General features: G+C 43.4%; 2 protein-coding genes across 3 annotated transcripts in view; one reads left to right on the top strand and one right to left on the bottom strand.

Annotated features, from left to right (window-relative positions):
* The window catches only part of LOC134483469 (disks large homolog 5-like), a 54,164-nt gene extending 51,719 nt beyond the window's left edge, over positions 1-2,445 (bottom strand). Inside the window, exons 1-2 of one of the 2 annotated variants that reach the window (XM_087596444.1) lie at positions 2,326-2,445; positions 1,099-1,258 (exon numbers count right to left, since the gene is read on the bottom strand). In XM_087596444.1, the coding sequence (XP_087452570.1) occupies positions 1,099-1,258; positions 2,326-2,407 (242 nt within the window). In that variant the 5' untranslated portion in view covers positions 2,408-2,445. The remainder of the gene's footprint in view (positions 1-1,098; positions 1,259-2,325) is intronic. The other variant, XM_087596445.1, reaches the window with a different exon arrangement.
* LOC134483470 (uncharacterized) overlaps positions 1-22,451 on the top strand; it is a 192,172-nt gene that overhangs the window by 97,855 nt on the left and 71,866 nt on the right. The window lies entirely within an intron of this gene.

Below are 22,451 nucleotides of genomic sequence, written 5' to 3'. Positions count from 1 at the left end.
TGAATTCTACATATTTGGATCTTCTTCAGCTTCAGAAACTTGGAATTGTGTGCCCAGGACAACAGAAGCTAAGCACCCAGATAAAGGGTCCCCTGGCTCACTTTTTTCAATCAGGAGGGCTGGATCTGCATTCAAACCTGTTATTCTGTCAAGAGCCTAGGCCACAGAGCTTACCCAACCACACACACACACACACACACACACACACACACACACACACTTCCAGAAACCTCTGATTTCATTTTTCCTGTTTTGACAAGTGGAATGCTACAAGCCGAATAACTAATATTCTAGAGGCAGACAGTACACATAATTCTGGAGATGAGACCAGATATTGCCACAAACTTATAATCTGCCCAAGGCATACAAATGTATAGACAAATGTGACCACACAGGCAAAGAACTGTGCTGTTGAAAGTGGGGCTTTTAAAATAAAGCACTCACACCTCCATGAAACTATTATACAGGTAAATCCTGAGGTCAAAAAACAGACCCCTAAATTCCAAGGGTGGAGGGACACAGAAACATATAAAAATTGTGCATATGCATGCAGACCTGTTCACACACAGACACACAAACTGGGAGTGTGTCTCCCACAAGAAAAGAAAATTAAACAGACTCAGAGAATGAGAAAGAGAGACAAATATGGAAAGAGCACAATGAGAATCAGTAGAAATGTATGCACCATTACTGTCTCGGAATTTAAGGCACAGAGACAAGAAGGAACAGGCCTGAGCCTTAGGACTTCTAGTTAAGCATTGATATGAACACTGTGTGACCTGTCACCTAAGGGTGCTGCCAGGAGATGATAGCGTTCAGTCACCTTCCTAGCAAGTACAAACACTCTCCATAAACTCACAGCACCTAGAACCTTGCAAAGCTACCACCTGTCAAGGGCTTTCCAATTGTACACTGGGAACTCATGCCCAAGTGACTTTATCCCTGAAATCTTCACTCAGATCACAAGTTCAGATTTTCAACAGGTGGAATCAGAGGGTCCATTTCCAAACTCACTCCTCAGTAAGGGTCAGGTTCTGCATCTCCTCTCTATGGGAGATGAGGTTTAGAACAAGGTCGTTTTCTTGGAGCAATGCATACCTCTTGCTCATGGATCCACCTGTCACATAAAGGAGGCGATCTGTCAGCTCATTTCTCTCCTTGGTAGTTAGCTCCAGTTCTCTATTCAGCCTCTCCTCTTCCTCATTGGCCTGCACCTTGTTTTGGACATTTTCAGGGGATGACGTCTGTCTGCAGGCCTCTGTAAGTAGAAGAACACAAGTGAACCCACATGGGGCAAATGCATAGAGCATACACAGACCACAGTGAGGTCCAAACAGGAGAACATGCTTGGAAGCCAGTGTCACTGCAAGGAGTTTGGTCTATGTGTAAGAGGCATCCTAAGTGGATCACAGTTCCCCCACTACTATATAGAGACCAAGAGATGTAAGCAGCCAGGTGTTCCCTATGCCTGCCCACACAGGCTTACAAGTACCAGAGAGATGCCTTCGCCAGGATTATTATCAGGAACGCAGACTACAACCTGGTTTCAGGACCCTCACCCCTCTGGTTTCAGATGTCAGATCATCAATTCAGCATCCACAATGACTTGATCGATCAGGGATACTCACATATCCTACACTGTTACTCTGGTCCAATAACTTTGCATTAAAAAGTCATGTAGGTGGAGGACATGGTCAACAGACTTATTAATTCCCCCTATTGAAATGACAAATGCCCCAGTAGTGCCAATAGGTTACAGGTTCTTTCTCTACCTGCTCTATATAGTTTGGCTACTGTAGAAAAATATCTGCCACACAGAACCTCTAATAAATGAAGGTAAGATTGGCCCCGTCAGCCAGAGGTAGTCAGAGGAGTTCTAATAATATAAGGTCATGGCCAGGAGCACAGTTCTCTCCCTCTTACTACTGTCAGATAGACACTGAATTTAAAGAAGCAATGAAAGTGAAGTACATTGATGCCCTGTTTAATTTAGAAAAGTTATACCATCCATGGCTCCTGATTGTGTTATTATATCAATTTAACACACCGAATGCACTGTAAAAATAAAGACTAGAAGTTCACCCAATAATAGCATAGGCATTGCCATATCCTCCATGTGGTTATGGAGAAACTAATGATGTGAAAACCTTGACTTTCAGGAATTGTGATAATCATGGGATTCAATATCTGTGGAGATGTTCCAGTGGTTGTGGCACATTACTAAAAAGGCCAGCAGAAGACCCCCACACACACCCCTGACAGGAAGCTCAACATACACTGCCCAGAACTTACTCCACATTCCCCATGTCCTGTGTCCATCATTACCTTTAGGTTTCGTTTGCTTCACTCTAGACTCTTCTCTATCAACATCAACTCTCCCAAAGCGCCTACAAAGACGGGCAAACATGTCTGTGGATATATCCTTTGGACACTAAGAGAAAAAGCAGGGAATTGGTTGTCACAACGATACTGGTGACATCACAGGGATTCCAAGGTCTCTCTAGGAGACAATAGAATGTCCACGAAGGGACTGCTGATGTCACGGAGAACAGACTTTGCCTCCTTGCTAATGTTCTCCCTGTACTGAGCAAAAGCTGATGTGCCCTTTTGAGGAGTCTTCCCTGTGGCATAGCCACTGAGCACCACATGCTTCCAAAGCCAAATGTGGCTCTAGGCTTGATTGGAAAAACCTAAGTCATTGCTATGTATCTAAATGAGTGCTTCCTCCCCAATCCCTGCACAGAAATGTTTCATCCTACCTCAAATTCTCCTCAGTCAGCAATATTACCCATTAAAGATTACTGAGAAATCACACCAGTTCCTATAAGTAGCCAAAGAGGTCTCCTGTCTCATCATGTGCAGGTGCATGAAATCACACGCAGAAATAGCCTGTAGGGTAGGTTGCGATGTGGGTGTGTGTTATAGGTACAACGTGAAGCTTTGTGCTTAACATTTGACAGTTGCCACCAGATTCCTTAGGAGAAAGAATTGCATTCATTATGGTACTGGTAACAATGTGGTGATCTGTTAGCAGAGGAAACTGAAACATTGGATTCACCAGTGAATGCACCCTCAGGCTGAGTGTGGGGCTCTCCTCTTTGCACTTAAGTTGCCAAAGCAGGATTGCTTACTGGCTTCTCTAAGCTATAATGTGTGATTTCATCTGAAAAATAAAATAGTCAGCAGATGTGTGTGTGTGTGGGGGGGTGCAGCCAAAGGAGTAGGACAAGCTTAGAGACATAACTCAGTGGACAGAATAAGAAACAAGCATCTTCACTTCTGTTTCATGGATCACCCCACAAAACACAAAAGCATCTATCGTACTAAAAAAAAAAACCAAATTATTTTTTTGAATGCATACACTAAAGTATTAGTAGCAAAGCTCAAATTTTGGGGGCAGATCCATGACTTGAACTATCTTCCGGACAACATATAAAGCAATAAATAAATAAATAAATAAATAAGAAAAATACAGAAAAAATACAAAAACACAAAAAGCACGAGCCTCTCATGTGAAGTTACAGAAGAGTGATCCAGTGGTCACTTCTGACCAGGCCATTTTAGCTGTGACGGTGCATAGTGACCCTTAATTTGATGGGTCCTACATAAAGCTTTGTGCAATATTGTCATTTTAACAAACCTCATCCAGAATATACATAACGACACAGGATATGATCACAATGTCCTTGCTGTGTATCAAGTTATTTTTCTGTGTCCTTGATTGTCAGGCATATTACAGCAAAATCTGAGATGGCTGGTAGACTTGGAAGAAAGTGGATATGAAAGATCCCCATTTATATATCAGTACAGCCATTTCTTAAGAATGAGAATCTTTTAAGCTGGCCCTCGCTTAGACCCTTGACATTAGACAATAGAGCAGAAAGTACAGAAAGCACATTCCCACCCACTCTCTAGGAAGCTGCCTGACCATAAGAACAGAGGGTATAGAACATATTTACTGCAGGGCAATTACAAGACAGGAAACATCTCTGGGAAGCTGACTGACCACTATAGAAGTGAGATATCCTTGGTACTGAATGCAGCTGTGCTATAGGCTGACATCGCTATAGCCTTGTCCTGGGAACTCCAGAAGAGAAACACCTGCCAAGACAGATATCCTTGGTCCTTGTCCTGGGAACCCCAGGATAAGAAAACATATATCAAGTCAGACGTCCTTCATACTGAAATAGCTGCATTGATGTTGTTACGGCCTTATCCCAGGAATTCCAGGACGAGAAACATCTGCCTAGATATCCTTGGCACCGAAATAGCTGAGCTAATGAAACTGTGTAATCTTAACTGACTATTTAAGCTGTACATTTCTGTTGTTTGAGCCTCCTCACATCCCTCCTGCGTGAGGACTGTGTCAAGCCCCAGTGCATTGGTATCCCAAAGTGAACCTCTTGTTTTTACATCAAGACTGAGTCCTGTGTGTTCATGGGGTGGTGATTGTCCTCAGGACTGGAGCGAGAGTCTCCTCTGTCTGAGGGTCCTTCAGATAAAGCTATAGTTGTGGGTTACATACCTCAGCTCTCATTGGCTAATGCTGTCCTCACAGTCCTTGGAGGCCCCTTTGTAAGACTACCTGTTGGAAAGTGGAAGCAGCTTTATTTGAGCTCAAAGTGAACCTAACGAGCAACGTAGAGAACAAGATGGGGTAATTGAGACCCTGTCTAAAACCAGCACTGAAACCCACCCTCCATTCAAAGCATCATCTACCAATTCTTGAATTTTTACCATTCTCTGCCAACCAGTCTTTCATTCAGGAAAGGTAGAAAAGAACTGGAAATGACCTTTGTATTCTAAGGACCTTGATCTGTCTTTCCTTAGGTCAACGTTAAGAACAAATGAAATGGGTATCACCATCTGAATAACTTACTATTACCTACTCAGCATTTCTAGCCTAATACTGTGCCTATGGCAATCTCAAGCTTCCCCGAGTGTTGCTGCCCCAGCAAGAAGAATGAAGAACTGAGGTCAAACCCCAGTGAACCTTTCAAGGGGTTAGAAGAAAGCCATCAGAGATACTGAACTTCTTTGTCCTTAGATTAAATCAAGATGATACAACATGAATAGATTGTGCTATTCAACCTTACATCTTCCACACAACCCCACCTATCTGAGTTCATTGCTTGGCAGAATTCATGCCCCACCATCCTAGATATTTCTTGATTCATTGCTGCCAAGGGCCAGGTTTCCTGAGTTTTGTTTTTTATAGAATTGGGTGTAGTCAATCATAGTTGCCCTCTGTAAGAAATGACAAATATCTATAATAACTGACCACACTGTACTTGTGTATACAAGTACAGTAGTGGAAAATTCAGCATAACTGAGGAGTGGGAAATCACCACTGTGTCCTGGCCTTTCTCTGCCCATATCACAGCTCACAGGCAGCTGGGGCAAACCTTGAGTTCCTCTGTAGAAACAGAGTGAGGATGAATGGACACTGAGCAGGCAGAGCAACACAGCTGATGCAACTCAGTTCCAGCAACAAACACATTATTTGTTTCCCATTTTAACAGCTTGTTTTGAGGACTTGTCTCCACACCTAGCTTAAACACAGCAATTTTCATACATGCCAGTCTGCTATTTCTTATTGTTGCTGTAATACGCCTCCACATCATAGATTTCAAAAAAGAAAGATAATAAACCTGACAGTGAGAAGGGTGATGCTTGTCAACATCTAGTGCGTTGGCGGCCCAGGTACGGTCACAAATAACCAGGACACAGGGGATGCAGAGCAAAGGCAGATGCAACTGCATGCAGCTGCAAGTTTATTAACCCTTATATAGGCATGAATATGAATTACCTCACTTTCCCTTTTGGCAAGATATAATAAGATCGTTATTCCCATGATACCAGGAACAACCGAGGCAAGACTAGGCAAAGAAGTAAGACTAAGCAAAGCCTTCTTCTTAAAATATCTGTATAGCAAATCACCCCTCTTCCTAGTATCACAATATCCTTGTCATAACCCAGAGAGCATGAGAGCCGCTTCCACAAAATAGGACATAGTTCAACATAGTGTGAGGTAAAGTGAGAAAAACATTTCCTTCTCAAGGGCAGCATTCCAGTCCCTGCTTGCATCTCTCAGCAGTCTTTCTTTGATCCTGTCTGGGAAGTGTATCTCAATGACTCCACAATTTCTTTCTTTGTTCTTTTGTTTTAAAAGTAACACTGTCTATAACACAGCTAAATGTCCTGGAAGGGGTTTAATCATGCAAAAAGAAAGCAATATAATATATAATATAGGCAACCTTTAATGAGTGTATCTATTTTCTTAGGGGTATTTTTCAGATATCTTCCCAGATCTGGATTTAACTTTGGTAATTGTTATCTGTCTAGAAAATCAACAATATCAAATAAATATTTCTGTTTTCTGGCGTAAAGTCCTCGGGAGTAAGAACTAATGATTTTGGAATTTGCTCCGTGTCTGTTGTTATGTCCCTCATTTCATTTCTGATTTTTAATTCATGTATTGTCTCTCTTGTGCATTGTTAGTTTGAGGAAGGGGTTGTCTCTCTTGTGGATCATCTCAAAAAAAAAAAAAAGAGGAAGAAAAGACAGCTCTTGCTTTCCTTGACTTTGTATTCTTCTCTTTGTTTCTAAAGGCTTGATTTCAACCCTGAGTTTATTGCCCTTCATCAGATCCTACCAGACTCTCTATGGGATGAGGCTTTGCCTCACTTGGTAACAGCAGCATGGAATAAATGAAGCTTCTGCTGATCTCTGTTGTGGTGTTGCACATCACAATCTCACCGAAAACCATGCATAGCCTGGTTTTAGGCTCTATAAAAGCGGCCCACTATTTCAGTGTTCCCTGCAAGGTGCCATGGAACGGTAGTAACATAATTCTGCAGGCACATCGACAGGTTTCTCCACGGTCTTCTGGGTCATTTGATAATAATTTATAGTGAGTTCATGGATGAACACACATACACACACACACACACACACACAAACACACACTTTACTGACATGGTGCATATTCTTTGCACACCAAAAATAAAGTGAGCGTTACTGAAAATGCACCAATAATGGAATCGATGGAGGGAGCTGTGGGGAAGCTGGGGCTTAGAGTTACTTAAAAGACCCGATGCAGATTCTCCTTCTATTGGAGGAGAAACTTGATAGACAATGTGGTTCTTTATTTTCTTTCTCTAGAGCACACAGGACTAGGGTGGTAGCTAGGGCTTTGAGTGTGTTTGGCAAGTACTGTAGCACTGAATTAAATCCTAGGGCTGGAACCCTATTAGTCGTCTACAACAATTACAGGGCAGGCTGGATGACGATACTCAGCTGACAATGTGGACATCTCAAGACAGTCACTGGACAATGGCTGACACACTTGTCTGAAGACTGGAAATGTTTCTCGATCTTGGAGAGGAAAGAAGGACCCTCCCACTACACTGTCCTCTAAGGATGTTTATTCAGGTGAGGGATGACAGGGACTGTTTTGTCTCATGTCACACATGTCAGTAGAAAATATCCTAGGTATTGGATGCCGCTGTTAGCATTAACAGAACAAAGCCCATAGTGTTGGGAAGGATAATAAATTATGAGTAGGATTAGAAAACCCCAAGCCTCTTCCAGGTTCTAGGAGAGCAAAAAAAAATACCATGAAATACAGCATTAATGTGATAGTTTGGTTAAATCTAGTTACTAGTTTCTATTGTGATACCTATTGTCAGTGTCTGCGCCGACAGTGTGTGAATATCGGTGTAGGTTTGTGGGGTTGAAAGAAAACACGTACACGGGTCACCCCTTTTTAGCGAGTGCCACCAAGGCTTTACTGAGATCTCCTTATATACCAGAGGCAAAAGCTGTGGAAAAACAACAAGGCAGGTGAAAATCCCCAACCAGGAAAATAGGACAAGTCTGTGTGGTGAAAGTTCCAGCCCAATCAGGGGCATAAACAGCTTCTTAAAAACAAGAAGCAGGAAAGCTCAGTGGGGAGGAAGGGTGCCATGGAAAATCCCAGCCCCAAATCAGGGGCTAAGAGCAGCTGTCAAAGGTGTAAACAATTTCTTGCTATAGCAGGCTGAAAGGCTCAGCGAGGGGGGAGGGAAACACCATGGTAGGGCCCAACAGGAGTCTTCACTGGTGGCTCTAATGTTTCACTTTCCTATGCCAACTGGCCTCCACACTGTTTCTAGCACCATAATGATTTCAAGTCTTCCTCATAAGGAATTTTGTGGCAACCGTTGAATGCTAAGCACAAGGCTTCATGAGTGTTCCCCTAACACACACCCATGTTGCAACCTTCCATGCAGGCTATTTCTTGATGTGATTTCAAGCACCTGTACATAATAAGACAGGAGAACATTTTGACTGCATATTCAAACTGGTATTATTTCTCAGGAATTTTTAATGGCTAATATTGGTGAAGGAGGATAATTTGAGTTAGGATGAGACATTTTTGGGCAGGATTTGGAAGGAAACATTCATTTAGATGCATAGGAATTACTAAGGTTTTTATAATCAAGCCTTGAGGAAAATTTGGCTTTGGAAGCAGGAGGTGCTCAGTGGCACTGCCCCGGGAAAGTCTCCTGGAAAGGGCACCTCTGCTTATGCTCAGTACAGGGAGAACATTAGCAGGAGGCAAAGTCTGCTCCCCATGACATCTGCTGTCCCTTCTTTGACATTCTATTGTCTCCTAGAGAGTTCTTGGCGTCCTCTGCTATGTCACCAATGTTGTAGTGACAACCAGTGCCCTAGTTTCTCTCAGTCCGAGTCTGGCAGATACACCCTAAGACATGTTTTCCAGTCTTAGAAGTGTTTTGGGAGGGGGGATGTCGATTGTGGAGAGACTAGGGTGAAGGAGTCTGACCTTTCGTCTCAAAGAAATGATGGACAAAGAAAGTGGTTCTGGGAAATGTGGAGTAAGTTCTGGGCAGTGTCTTTTGAGCTTTCTGTGGAGGCGGGGGGGGGGAGGGATAGTGGGGGTCCTGCAAGCTTAAGCTGACCTTTCTAGCAATTGGCCACAACAACTGGAGCATCTGCAAAGGAATTGAAATTCCATGAATATCACAATTCCTGAAAGTTATGGATTTCAGAACATTAATTTTCCCATCCCCAAAGAAAGGATATGGTAAGGCCAATGCTACTCTTCTGTGAACTTCTGGCCTTTACTTTTAAAGTTGATTTGTGGCTTGTTTTTTGTTTGTTTATTTATTTATTTAGTGGGTAATATTATTTATTGCCAAAGTCAAACATCTGGGTTACATCCTGGGACCCAAATGACAGAAGGAGAGAAATGGCTCCTGAAAGTTGTTTGGTCATGTGCTGCACACACACACACACACACACTCACACACACACACACACACAGACACACACACACACACTCACACACACACATTCACACACACACACTCACACACATACACACTCACATTCACACTCACACTCACATACACACAGACACACACATACACTCACACACACACACTCATACACACACACATTCACACACACACTCATACTCATACTCACACTCACACTCATACACACACAAACTTTAAAACAAAAGTAATTTTTCTTACAGTCTGATATAATTGGTTCTAATAAAAAGACAGCCTGAGTGTAGTTACTATGTAATTAAATAGTACTCATGCTCTCAGGCAAAGAGTTTAAAGTTTATAGGTACCTAATAAACTAGCATTGGGACATATGAAGAACATTTAAATGTTCAGCTGAAATACAACGAATAGCTAATTTAATTTGTTAAAAGTGAAAGCATTCATAATTCTGAAGGTTTTTATACTAGTTTTATTATACATATAACTATGAAACAGAAAACATACATATTTGATCAATGAAATGAGGAAGATTGATTTAATGAACAGAAACATGGATGGTACTTCAAAATTTCCGTGATTACATATTATCTATTTTATTCCCTCCACAATAGCAAGAAACGGACATTATTATTTATGCAACATTACAAATACTTAAACCGAGAAAATATTAATTGTTTGGCCTGCTTTTCTGAGCTTCCTTAAAGATATAGTTAATTGACAGAGCTGTGGTTTAAAATTAGGGTACATATTCTTCTGTTTTGAATGTGTGCCTTTTCTTTCTATTTTTTTCTCCATCTTTATTAAATTGGGTATTTCTTATTTACATTTCAATTGTTATTACCTTTCTGGGTTTCCAGGCAAACATCCCCCTAACCCCCCTCCCCTTCTCTATGGGTGTTCCCCTCCTCAATCCTCCTCCCATTACCACCCTCCCCCCAACAATCCCTTTCACTGGGGGTTCAGTCTTGGCAGGACCAAGGGCTTCCCTTTTATTTCTAGTGGGTGCTGCTCTCCCTGCTCCGTGGGAAGTGGATGGGGGGAAGGCCCGGGCCTGAGGTGAGTTGGAACTGGGGTAGAAAGGCATAGGGCCTCCTAGGTGAGAATGTCAAGCTGCTGCTGCAGCCACCATGGAGAAGCCCTTGTTCCTGTTGCAGGGAGGAGAGTCTGGTGCCCACAAGATGGCTGAAGGGGAGCTGAGAGCAGACAGCTTCATCACCCGCCTGCTGGACGTATGAGGATATCGTCCGGGAAAAATTGTGCAGATGACTGAAGCAGAAGTCCGAGGGCTGTGTATCACGTCTCGTGAAATCTTTCTTAGCCAGCCAACAGCTGTGAACACAGGTTTCTTTTGGAGAGCAGGCCTGTGCAGGCCCAGAACCTAGGTGGGACAGTTCAAGCTACCCTTTTTCCATGGCCAATCTCAGATCATATTCAGAAAGTATTTCTTGGGCTAAAGAGATGGCTTAGTGGTTAAGAGTACTGACAGCTCTTCCAGAGTTCCTGAGTTCAAATCCCAGCAACCACATGGTGGCTCACAACCATCTGTAATGAGATATGATGCCCTCTTCTGGTGTGTCTGAAGACAGTCACGGTGTACTTGTATATAATAAATAAATAAATAAATAAATAAATAAATAAATAAATAAATAAATCTTTAAAAAATAGAGTATTTCTTCCAGGTGATGGATTTCCAATTTATGGAATTGAACTAACTTACTGATGGTGGAAGTGACACAGAGAGTTAAAGTACAGAAGGAATAATCCAGAATGTCCACCAACAGTTGCTGTCACACCAGGACTTTTAAAATCTCAGCTGCTAGAGAAGCAATGTAGTCTTTGGTCATTCTGAAGCTTAGGTCTTCTAGTCATTATACGCTGACCATGACACAAAAAGAGTCATCTATATCAAAATAGAGAAAGTAACTAGATTCACACCACACTATCACATTACTACTGTATTTGAGGTTCTCAGTTAATATCTAAGAACCTGGAAGAGGCCTGGGTCTTGCTACACATACTCATAATTTATGTCCCCATTGTCAGCTGAGAGTCTTCATACAGCCTGCTCTGTAATTTTGTAGAAGATTAATAGTGTTCTAGTGAGCACAATGTGATTAGGAAGTCGGGGGATCCCAGGAGCCTCTCTGACTTCTAGCACTCCATGCACTGTCAGATGCAGCCAGAAGACAAGGGGCTGTCGGTTCCAGGACTCTCCACATCCCTGCTGGGGTGCCATGCCCAGCCTGGAGAGTGAGGGTCGGTCCTGCTGTCCCCAGTCCCTCATGCCCAGAGCCTATCCACTGGCTGGCTGGGCTTGGCTTTCCTGTGCCTGGCCCTCCTTTGCCCATCCCTGCCCTGCCTTGCCCTGCCCTGTTGACTCTCACTACTTAGGCCAAAGAATTTGAGATTTGGGCTCCCTGGCCCTGCACTCAGAGCCTCTGGGAAGCAAGGAGACCCAAAGGGACAGACCCCAGGCCTGGCCCTGGACTCCTGCATCTCCCCCTACCCAGAGGTGTATTCCACAGTTCTCCACTCCAAGTTTAGTTTCAGGGACCCCAGCAGGTGGCGTTCTTTGCTGAGCCTCACATGTGAGCCTGGGATAGTGGTGGGATGTAAAGTGCTGGAAGTCTTTCAGAAAATTCAGGCTTTTCTCAAACTCTCTGACCATCCAGTGCCCTCCCTGGTTCACCCACCCTGTGGAAGGTGGGAATCCACTTTTCGATGTCCTGTGTGACTTTCCCTGCAGACTGGGCTCTCCTGCAGGAGATGCTTTCACATGCTTCTTTAAAAGCACCTGTTCCTCAGACTTAGATCAGCTGTGAAAACAGGCTTCTTCAAGTCAGTGTGCGAGCTCCCCCTCCCAGCTCAGAGCTGCAACACCATAGGATCCTCCAGCCCCAGTGCTGGGTGAGTCCCCCAAAGGACTTAGAGCAAAGTGCCCCTTCTGAGAAGTGACCTTAGAACAGAAAGTCCAGAAGTGACAGTCAACCCCCAAGTGCTTCTTCCAGGAGAAAGCAACCAGCTCTCCCTTTGAAACAGTGGTGGCTCCCACATGACCCAGTTCTGTGATTGGAGAAGATTTTCTGGTACTTTGTTGCCCAGTCACAGTGGGGATACATTCTTGATCCATGCTCATTCCTACAAGAAAAGGTCCTCCTCCCCACCCAGGCCTTGAGGTGAACCCAGGTACTTAAAGATCAACGGACCAGAGAGAACAGAATGCAGTCCAGGGGAGAGGAGAGGCCAGAATGATCTTAAAGCAGAGAAAAGCCCCATATCGGCCATCTAACAACTTTAGGGTTTGTGCATATTGTGTACTTCAGAACCTTAAGGTCACATTTTCTGATAACACTTTTAGGAGAAGCAGAAGTCTACTGTGGGTGGGATTGTCCCAGGCAGGTAGGGGATCTGACTCTGCAGGCCTGGCCACCCTCTGTGTTCTCCTGAAAATAATTGTTGGTCAGCTGTCAATCTGAAGTGAGAATTTTTTTTAAATTTATTTAATACTTAATAATAATTCTTTGGTTTCCGGGCAAACATCCCCTCCCCCCTCCCCTTCCTTATGGGTGTTCCCCTCCCAACCCTCCCCCCATTGCCACCCTCCCCCCAACAGTCTAGTTCACTGTGGGTTCAGTCTTAGCAGGACCCAGGGCTTCCCCTTCCACTGGTGCTCTTACTAGGATATTCATTGCTACCTATGAGGTCAGAGTCCAGGGTCAGTCCATGTATAGTCTTTAGGTAGTGGCTTAGTCCCTGGAAGCTCTGGTTGCTTGGCGTTGTTGTACATATGGGGTCTCGAGCCCCTTCAAGCTCTTCCAGTTCTTTCTCTGATTCCTTCAACGGGGGTCCTATTCTCAGTTCAGTGGTTTGCTGCTGGCATTCGCCTCTATATTTGTTGTATTCTGGCTGTGTCTCTCAGGAGCGATCTACATCCGGCTCCTGTCAGTCTGCACTTCTTTGCTTCATCCATCTTGTCTAATTGGGTGGCTGTATATGTATGGGCTACATGTGGGGCAGGCTCTGAATGGGTGTTCCTTCAGTCTCTGTTTTAATCTTTGCCTCTCTCTTCCCTGCCAAGGGTATTCTTGTTCCCCTTTTAGAGAAGGAGTGAAGCATTCACATTTTGATCATCCGTCTTGAGTTTCATTTGTTCTAGGCATCTAGGGTAATTCAAGCATTTGGGCTAATAGCCACTTATCAGTGAGTGCATACCATGTATGTCTTTCTGTGATTGGGTTACCTCACTCAGGATGATATTTTCCAGTTCCAGTGAGAATTGTTTTTTGTCAACTCAAACGGATGATATTTCAAGTCTCACACACTATGTGACTTTACACACAGGGGACTTGAACTTACTTCTAGAGAAGTGACTATGGGCCGTCAGAGGGAAACCATTCTTGACTTTAGCATTCTGTCTGTATAACAGTCTACAGGGACTGGCTTCCTGGACAGACATGTTCAAGCAGACTCACATTGTTATGGGGAAAACCTGAGGCAAGAAATGTCCTGGGGACAGTGATTTCAGATTGTGCCTTTAGCCGGGAATCTCTGTTGTCATTAAGGACTGCTAAATCATGTAACTAGTTCAGGGCATCTCTGCTCTAACAACTGTTCCGGGTTCTCCTGAGAAGAAGGCCTTACTTTAAAAGTATTTCACAGAGCAATGTTTCTCAACCTGTGGGTCACGACCCCTTCCCAGCCCCTTTTTTTCTGATACTTTCCCTATCAGATATGTTGCATATTATGACTTACAAGAACAGCAATATTAGTTACAAAGTCGTAATGAAATACTTTTATGGTGGGGGTGACCACAGCATGAAGTGCTGTATTAAAGCGTTTCATCATTAGGAGTGATTTGAGCCACTGCCATAGAAGCTGACACATGGGAGCAGACTCCTCAGATGAGTAGAGACCCATGCAAGGAATACCGTGTCACACCCTAGAACCCAGAGGCAGAATCTACCCCAGGAGTCTGTGGGTCACCTTGTCTTAAATTCTTCCAGGGTCAAGAATAGCATTGATCATCTCAGCAGAATCAGCTTGCACAGCCACATCAGGCCCATGGCTTCCCTGTACAGAGCAGGATGTGGGTCTAAGTGACAGTCAGTGAGACTGAGGGGACCCTGACACTCATTTGCTTTGAGCTGTGGTTTCTTCACCTGTAAAATCGAGGTGTTTCTGCTGAATTGGGTTGTTGTGGAGATTAACAGAACATACAACCTGCTCAGTGTCTGCCTGGCATGGACCCTGCTGGTTAAATGGAAGCTGTCCGAGGTGATGCATTTAAAAGAAGAATCTCTAGCCCCATAGTGTTAGATGCCGGGTTGTGGGGAGCGGGTGTGGCGGCAATCCCAAGATGGTGCCCGGGACAGCTGCCAAGTCTTATGACTAGCACCTGACTTCCTCATACAACCAAAAGTAAGCCACGCCCATCGTGAGAGCTGCGCAGGTGCACCATGACACAAGATCAGGCCATTTGGCGTGGACCTATGAACTGAGACTATGTAGACTGGACTGATGGGGCGTGGTTACTGTTTTTTTAGTAGGGAGTGTCCTTGGGGGTAGAAGATTGCTGCTTGCATGCAGAAAGAAAGGTTCCTGAATAAACTACTTTGAGAAGAACTTCGTGGTGTCTCTCCTATCTGCAGGACGGAGACGGAGACAACACCGGTGCCATACAGGTATTGTAAGCATTTTGTGACTCTACGACCACCTCAGATTAAACCCGAAGGCTCTTGTTTAAAATTAAAAAAAAAAAAGAATCAAGTATAAATTACTAATATGAAAAAATCATAATCAGAATTGAGGTAATTCCTGTGAAGACATTTAGTTTTTCATTATTTTCTCCTTGAGGACTTCTCAATTGTCTTTCCAAAATGTGATGGCCACACAAATGGTTCCCAGCGGGTGTGATCTCTCTGTCCATGGGCCTTCCCAAAAGCTGCAGAGCCAATGTGTTGTTTTACAACACAAAATTCCAGACATTAAGTTTACCAATGAAGTCTCAGGAATCAGATGCTGAAGTCAAGTAAAGCTCCCAACTGTCCTTCCTAATTCACTGACCTCTCAGAAGAAGAGCATTCCTGTTCCCTCTGCACACTTTCTTAAAAATCCTTCAATTCAAAGACTTTCCATTGCATTAGTCATCTTCATTTCCTTTCAAGATATGCCTTGATCTCCTCTGGACCTAAGTGCACGTTTTACCTTTGCAATGAAGGTGTGTAGTAGGTGAGTCATATGGTAATAAAGTCCATGTTTGCAGTAAACAAACAACTTTTTCTTTAAATGTCTGTGCCATGGCAATGCTATACCACACACTAGTTTTTCACTAAATAATACATTCATAGAGATCACCGTGTGATCTAATATTTTGTAACATAACTTAGTAATGTTCTCTCTATTATAGAAATCAAGTTCTCTCATGTGTATTCTGGTCTTTTTTCTGTCCTGTCTGAGTACATCATCATGGGAATCCCAAGGAACATCAAACCTGGGCTTTTGAAACTGTTGCATGTGGCCAACCGGGAACCAAAACCACCCAGGAGACTACTGATACTTGACACACATCAATTCCCCTCCCTATTTTCATATAGTTTATGGGAAGAGGTCACCATTGCTGACCATGTCTCATTATCCAACGTGCTACTAAATAGAACAGTTGGGGTAAAGGAGGTCACCCACAAAGCACAACACACCCATCTCAGATAAACATGTATGGTTCATTGAATCCAAACATCAATGAATTTCAGGACACAATTAAATGTCGAAACCTAAGGATAATAGATAGAGAAGAGAATTAAGATGTCTAGTTCATAGGTCCAGTAAACACCTTCAACAAATCATAGCAGAAAACTTCCATAAGGTAAAGAAAGAAAAGACCATAAAGGTACAACAAGCTTACAGAACATCAAATTAATTATACCAGAAAGAATTCCTGCATTCACACAATAATTAAAACACTAAATGCACAGATCAAAGAAAGAACATTAATAGGTGTAAGGTATTGAAGAGTTAAATTTCAAAAAGTCAGTCACAAACAAAGTCCTGACATGCCTAAGAGATTTTGAGATAGGGTTCACTGACCCGGCTATCAGCCCCCAAGGACACTGGCCATCTGAAGCCACCCTTTCCCCTTCCTTCACTCCCTGAGGATTAGTCATCCCCCTGCTGAGTGAGATGAGTCACCCTACACACATTGCTGAGATGCTAGATTACACGTATTCTCTGCTGATGTAACTCCGCGACAAAAGTAACTGTGCACCATTTGAATCAGCCAATCATGTGTAACCACGCGAAATCCCCTGGCTTTCCCTATATAAACCCCTGCCTTTAGAGGCTCAAGGACGGCTCCATGAGATACATGTCGGCCCGAGATCTCTTTAATAAAGCTACCTCTTGTTGTTACATCAAGATCCGCTATGCGTGTTTCCTGGGGCACACCATCCCGAGACTGGAGCGAGAGTCTCTCCAAATTTGGGGTTCTTTCAGTATAAATATCCAGTAACAAAAAAATTCAGACGTATCTGAATTACACCAGACTTCACAACAGAGACTCTAAAGGTCAGAAAATCTTGGGCAGATGTAATGCAGACGCAGGCTCCTATATCCAGCATAATCCTCAACCACCATAAATGGAGAAACCAAGATATTTCTTGTCAAAACCAAATTTAATGAATAATTTTTTTTCCGGAGCGGAGGACCGAGCCAAGGGCCTTGAGCTTGCCAGGCAAGCGTTCTACCACTCAGCTAAATACCCAACCCTACAAAACCAAATATAAACAATACTTTTCTCTAAGAAAGCACAACAGAGGATAATAGGAGGAAAACTCCAAGACAATGAGCTAAACTATAACCAAGAAAAACCAAGAAATTAATCATCTCTCAATAATTTCAAAAAAGAGAAGCACACAAACATAATTTCACCTACAACCAGAAAAAGAAGAAAATGCAGCAATCATTGGCTTTAATATCTGATCAGATCGTCTTTCCCTAATCCCCAAGCTCCTAGGGGCCAAACTGCCAGCCAAAGTGTATGCAAGGATGCTCTATGGTTAAAGGTGAGGCCTATTGCCCCACCAAACACAGATCCTAGAGGAGTGAGGTGGGGATGGATATGTGTGGGTGCAGGAGCACTGTCACATAGGCAAAGCTGAGCAGAAATGGAATGTAAGGTATGATGAGGGGAGTGTGGAAAGTAGGAAAATATTTGAAATGTAAATAAATAAAATAACCGATTAATAATAAATAGCCAAAAACAAAATAACAAGTAAAAAGGTAAATAAAAATTAAACCAAACCAACCAAACAAACAAACAAAAATCCCTGTAGTGTATTGGCCTAATGCTGCTTGTATTTTAATGCTAATTTGTAGAACTCAAGACTGGTTAACCCCAAATAACTGACCCTGCTCCCAGTTAACTGTGATTATAAAGAAGCCAACAGCCAACAGCAGCACAGCAGAGAGATGGGGGAGGTGAGCTTTGAGGGCTTTGCTAGAGAGGATCATGAGGAGGGAAGAAGGAAGAAGAAGCTGCCAGAGAATAAAGGAAGAACATGTGTGATGGAGAGGAGAGAGGAAGAGGACAGCAGCCATGGTTAAGGGAGAGGAGTGCCTGGTCCTGAGGGCTGTCCAAGGGGAACAAAGAGCAGCCAAGATGCTACACAGTAGTAAGAGCAGCTCTCAGGCGAGCAGAGATCAGCAGAGACCCCAGACCAATAAGCTACGCAAGCATAACTCCATCCAAACTCCCTCTCAATATCCGTGTCCTCCATGGGCCTGGCCTTAGCGTGTGTCCTGTGTCAGCACATGTGTCTGTCTCAGCTGACATCACTCTGCCCATCAGCCCGAGTCCAAGGAAACAGTGAGAAACTACGCAGCCCACCAGAAGGGTTTTTGCTGTGGTTCTATGAAGTCCCAACAAATGCAGCTCAATTACAGAATGCAAGGCAGACCAATGCATGTGTGTCCTTAGTGCAGAACCCTTCATCACGTGTCCCTTCACATGCGTCCTTTAGCAGAACATCCTTTTACCTGTGTCTCCTTCAGTGAAACGTTCCTTCACACATCTGCCTTAGCCTTTCACCTGTGTCCACTTCAGGGAACCACTCCTTCAGGTGTAGAATTTCTCAAGATTAGCAAACCGCATACAGAACATTCAGAACAAAGCAAGGTGTGTGGTCAGCATGTCCTTGAGCCAAGTCCCTTCTCCTCGTCAGTGATGGCAGGCGTGTTACAGCAACAATATGAAATGGCTGGCAGACATGGAACAAAATGGCAAAGGCATTCTGGGGGATGTCAGACCATACCAGCCAGCAGGTCAACTGAATTTTTAAGTTTTGATGTTACAAGTGAATATACTTGACCTTCAAACACTGAGAGAGCCCATTATAATATGAACTATATGAACTAGGTCAAGACCACCTCTAGGGCAAAGGCCCTCAGCCTGGGGGTCGTGACCCACACAGGGTCTCCTATCAGATAGTTTACACTACAATAAAGATTCATTACAGTAGCAAATTTACAGTTGTGAAGTAGCGACAAAATAATTTTGTAGTTGGGGTCACCACAGCATGAGGAACTGTTTTAAAGGGTTGAGGCCATAGGAAGGTTGAGAAACACTGCTCTAGGAATTTATGTTTTCTTTCTCTTTCATATTTTTCAGACAGAATCTCAAATTGTAGCCAAGATTGGCTTGGCTTGGAACATGTGTGTAGTTCATGCTGGCATCAGACTTATGGCAATTCTCCTGCTTCAGCCTCCTACTCAGGAGCCTACCAGGGTGAGATCACAACCACGGGTAATGTGATTGCTGTTCTTGGCTGTCAACTTGAGTGTACCTGGAATTAACTAATGCCAAATGGCTTGATGCCCTGTGAGGGGGAGATCTCTCTCTCTCTCTCTCTCTCTCTCTCTCTCTCTCTCTCTCTGTCTCTCTCTCTCTTACTCTCTCTCCTTCCTTCTTTCTGTTTTCCTCTCTTCAACCCCCTCCTCTTGGTCCTCCTCCTCTTCTTTGTTTTTTTTTTGAGACAGGGTTTCCCTGTGTAGCTCTGGCTGTCCTGGAATTCATTTTGTAGACCAGGCTGGCCTTGAACTCAGAGATCCACCTGCCTCTACCTCCTGGATGCTAAGGCTAAAGGCATAAGCACCATTGTATTTTTTTTCTTAATTAAATTTTCTGAAGCAAGAAGACCTACTTGTAATCCAAATCTTGGAGATCAGAAGATAAATCTTTAATTCAGATCTTTTGAGATGGAAAGGCCCACCTCTAATGTGGACCACACCTTCTTTTTTCTTTTTATTTTTTTCATCTTTATTAACTTGAGTATTTCTTATTTACATTTCGATTGTTATTCCCCTTCCCGATTTCCAGGCCAACATCCCTCAACCCTTTCCCCTCCCCTTCTATTTGTGTGTTCCCCTCCCCATCCTTCCCCCATTAGCGCCCTCCCCCCAACAATCATGTTCACTGGGGGTTCAGTCTTGGCAGGACCAAGGGTTTCCCCTTCCACTGGTGCTCTTACTAGGCTATTCATTGGTACGTATGAACTTGGAGTCCAGGGTCAGTCCATGTATAGTCTTTGGGTAGTGGCTTAGTCCCTGGAAGCTCTGGTTGGTTGGAATTGTTGTTCATATGGGGTCTTAACCCCCTTCAAGCTCTTCCAGTCCTTTCTCTGATTACTTCAACGGGGGCCCGGTTCACAGATCAGTGGTTTAATGATGGCATTCAGCTACATATTTGCCGTATTCTGGCTGTGTCTCTCAGGAGAGATCTACATCCAGTTCCTGTCGGCTTGCACTTCTTTGCTTCATCCATCTTATCTAATATCTGTATAGGTATGGGCCACATGTGGGGCAGGCTCTGAATGGGTGTTCCTTCTGCCTCTGTTCTAAACTTTGCCTCCCTATTCCCTGCCAAGGGTATTCTTGTTCCCCTTTTAAAGAAGGAGTAAAGCATTCCATTTTGGTCATCCTTCTTGATTTTCATGTGTTCTGTGCATCTGGGGTAATTCAAGCATTTGTGCTAATATCCACTTATCAATGAGTGCATACCATGTGTGCTTTTCTGTGATTGGGTTACCTCACTCAGGATGATATTTTCCAGTTCCATCCATTTGCCTATGAATTTCATAAAGTCATTGTTTTTGATAGCTGAGTAATATTCCATTGTGTAGATGTACCACATTTTCTGTATCCATTCCTCTGTTGAAGGGCATCTGGGTTCTTTCCAGCTTCTAGCTATTATAAATAAGGCTGCTATGAACATAGTGGAGCATGTGTCTTTGTTATATGTTGGGGCATCTTTTGGTTATATGCCCAAGAGAGGTATAGCTGGATCCTCAGGTAGTTCAATGTCCAATTTTCTGAGGAATCTCCAGACTGATTTCCAGAATGGTTGTACCAGTCTGCAATCCCACCAACAATGGAGGAGTGTTCCTCTTTCTCCACATCCTTGCCAGCATTTGCTGTCACCTTAGTTTTTGATCTTAGCCATTCTGACTGGTGTGAGGTGAAATCTCAGGGTTGTTTTGATTTGCATTTCCCTTGTGACTAAAGATGTTGAACATTTCTTTCGGTGTTTCTCAGCCATTCGGCATTCCTCAGCTGTGAATTCTTTGTTTAGCTCTGAGCCCCATTTTTTAAATAGTGTTATTTGTCTCCGTGAGGTCTAACTTCTTGAGTTCTTTGTATATTTTGGATATAAGCCCTCTATCTGTTGTAGGATTGGTAAAGATCTTTACCCAATCCATTGGTTGTTGTTTAGACCACACCTTCTGCTGGCTCATATCAAGGACATGGAAGAAGGAAGTTTGCTTTATTAATTCGCCTACTTCTTCAGGATTACTGCATGTACTGAAGACCAGCTTAAATATCCAGCCTTATGGACAAAACCGTTGGAGTCCAGGGGTTGCCCCATAAACCACACAAACTCTGACCTCACTTAGACAGGGATGGTTTATTGAATGCCCACCCTAAGACTGATCATCAGAGACATAGCTGAGAATTTGTCAGGCTACGACCCTGGACATTTTTCTATGTCAGTTTATAAAGACTAAAACTGTGAGGTCATAGGCAGGTGCTGGAAGGGCTGTCTGGTTGTCAGCCCTGACTCAAGCCATTTTAGACAACAAAGGTTCATACTGACTTTTTATCTGTTTAAAGATTTATTTATTTATATATAAGTACACTGTAGCTGTCTGCAGACACACCAGAAGGGGGCATCAGGTCTCATTACAGATGGTTGTGAGCCACCACGTGGTTGCTGGGATTTGAACTCAGGACCTCCGGAAGAGCAGTCAGTGCTCTTAACCATGGAGCCATCACTGCAGCCCTCATATTGACCTTTAATTTTATTGGTCCTACATGAAGCTTATAATTATGAAATTTAAGATTAAGAAACCTCACAACATAAAGAACTTCCTTCCAGTGGTTCCGGAATGGGTGGGTGGGGGAGCACCCTCGAAGAGGCTGGGGAAGGGGGTGGAATGCAGGGTTATTGTAGGGGAAACTGGAGAGGGGGTTAACATATGAAATGCAAATAAACAAAATAACCAATAAAAAAAAACATACACAAGTTATGTGATCATTCCTGACCCTGCTCTGAGTTAAATTATTTTCAGACAATCATGACAGACAGACATAGTACAGCAAGAATATGAACTATCTGGCAGGCATGGAACAAAATGGCTACAGCTATGCTAGGGGGATTGGCTTCAACAGGGGCAACTACTGCAATTTGGACCTTCCATTCCTTGTTGAATTAGCTGTACCACAGCCTATACACCATTCTAATAAATTTTCTTTCTCTATATACAGTCATTCTAGGAGGGATGATTGGTTATGCATTGTTAAATGCAATGCTGATCATTAAACCCCATCACTTCCACAGCAATATGTAAGTTACTGAACAACTGAACAAAAATTAAAATTTACTGCATTTATTGCGTGTGTCAGCAAGCATAGGGAACACTTGGTTGCTTACATCTCTTGGTCTCTATAGAGTAGTGGGAGAACTGAGACCCACTGAGGAGGTCTCTTAAGCATAGACCAAATTCCTTGCAGTGACACTGGATTCCAGGCTTGTTGTCCTGTTTAGGCCTCATTGTGGTCTATGTACATACACTCTATGCATTCTCCCCATGCAGGTTCACA

The sequence above is a fragment of the Rattus norvegicus genome, chromosome 19 (genome assembly GCF_021556685.1).
Source record: "Rattus norvegicus strain SHRSP/BbbUtx chromosome 19, alternate assembly SHRSP_T2T, whole genome shotgun sequence".
Lineage (NCBI taxonomy): Eukaryota > Metazoa > Chordata > Mammalia > Rodentia > Muridae > Rattus > Rattus norvegicus.
The sequence above is the reverse complement of the archived record's forward strand: the minus strand, read 5'-3'. Positions and strand labels throughout refer to the sequence as shown.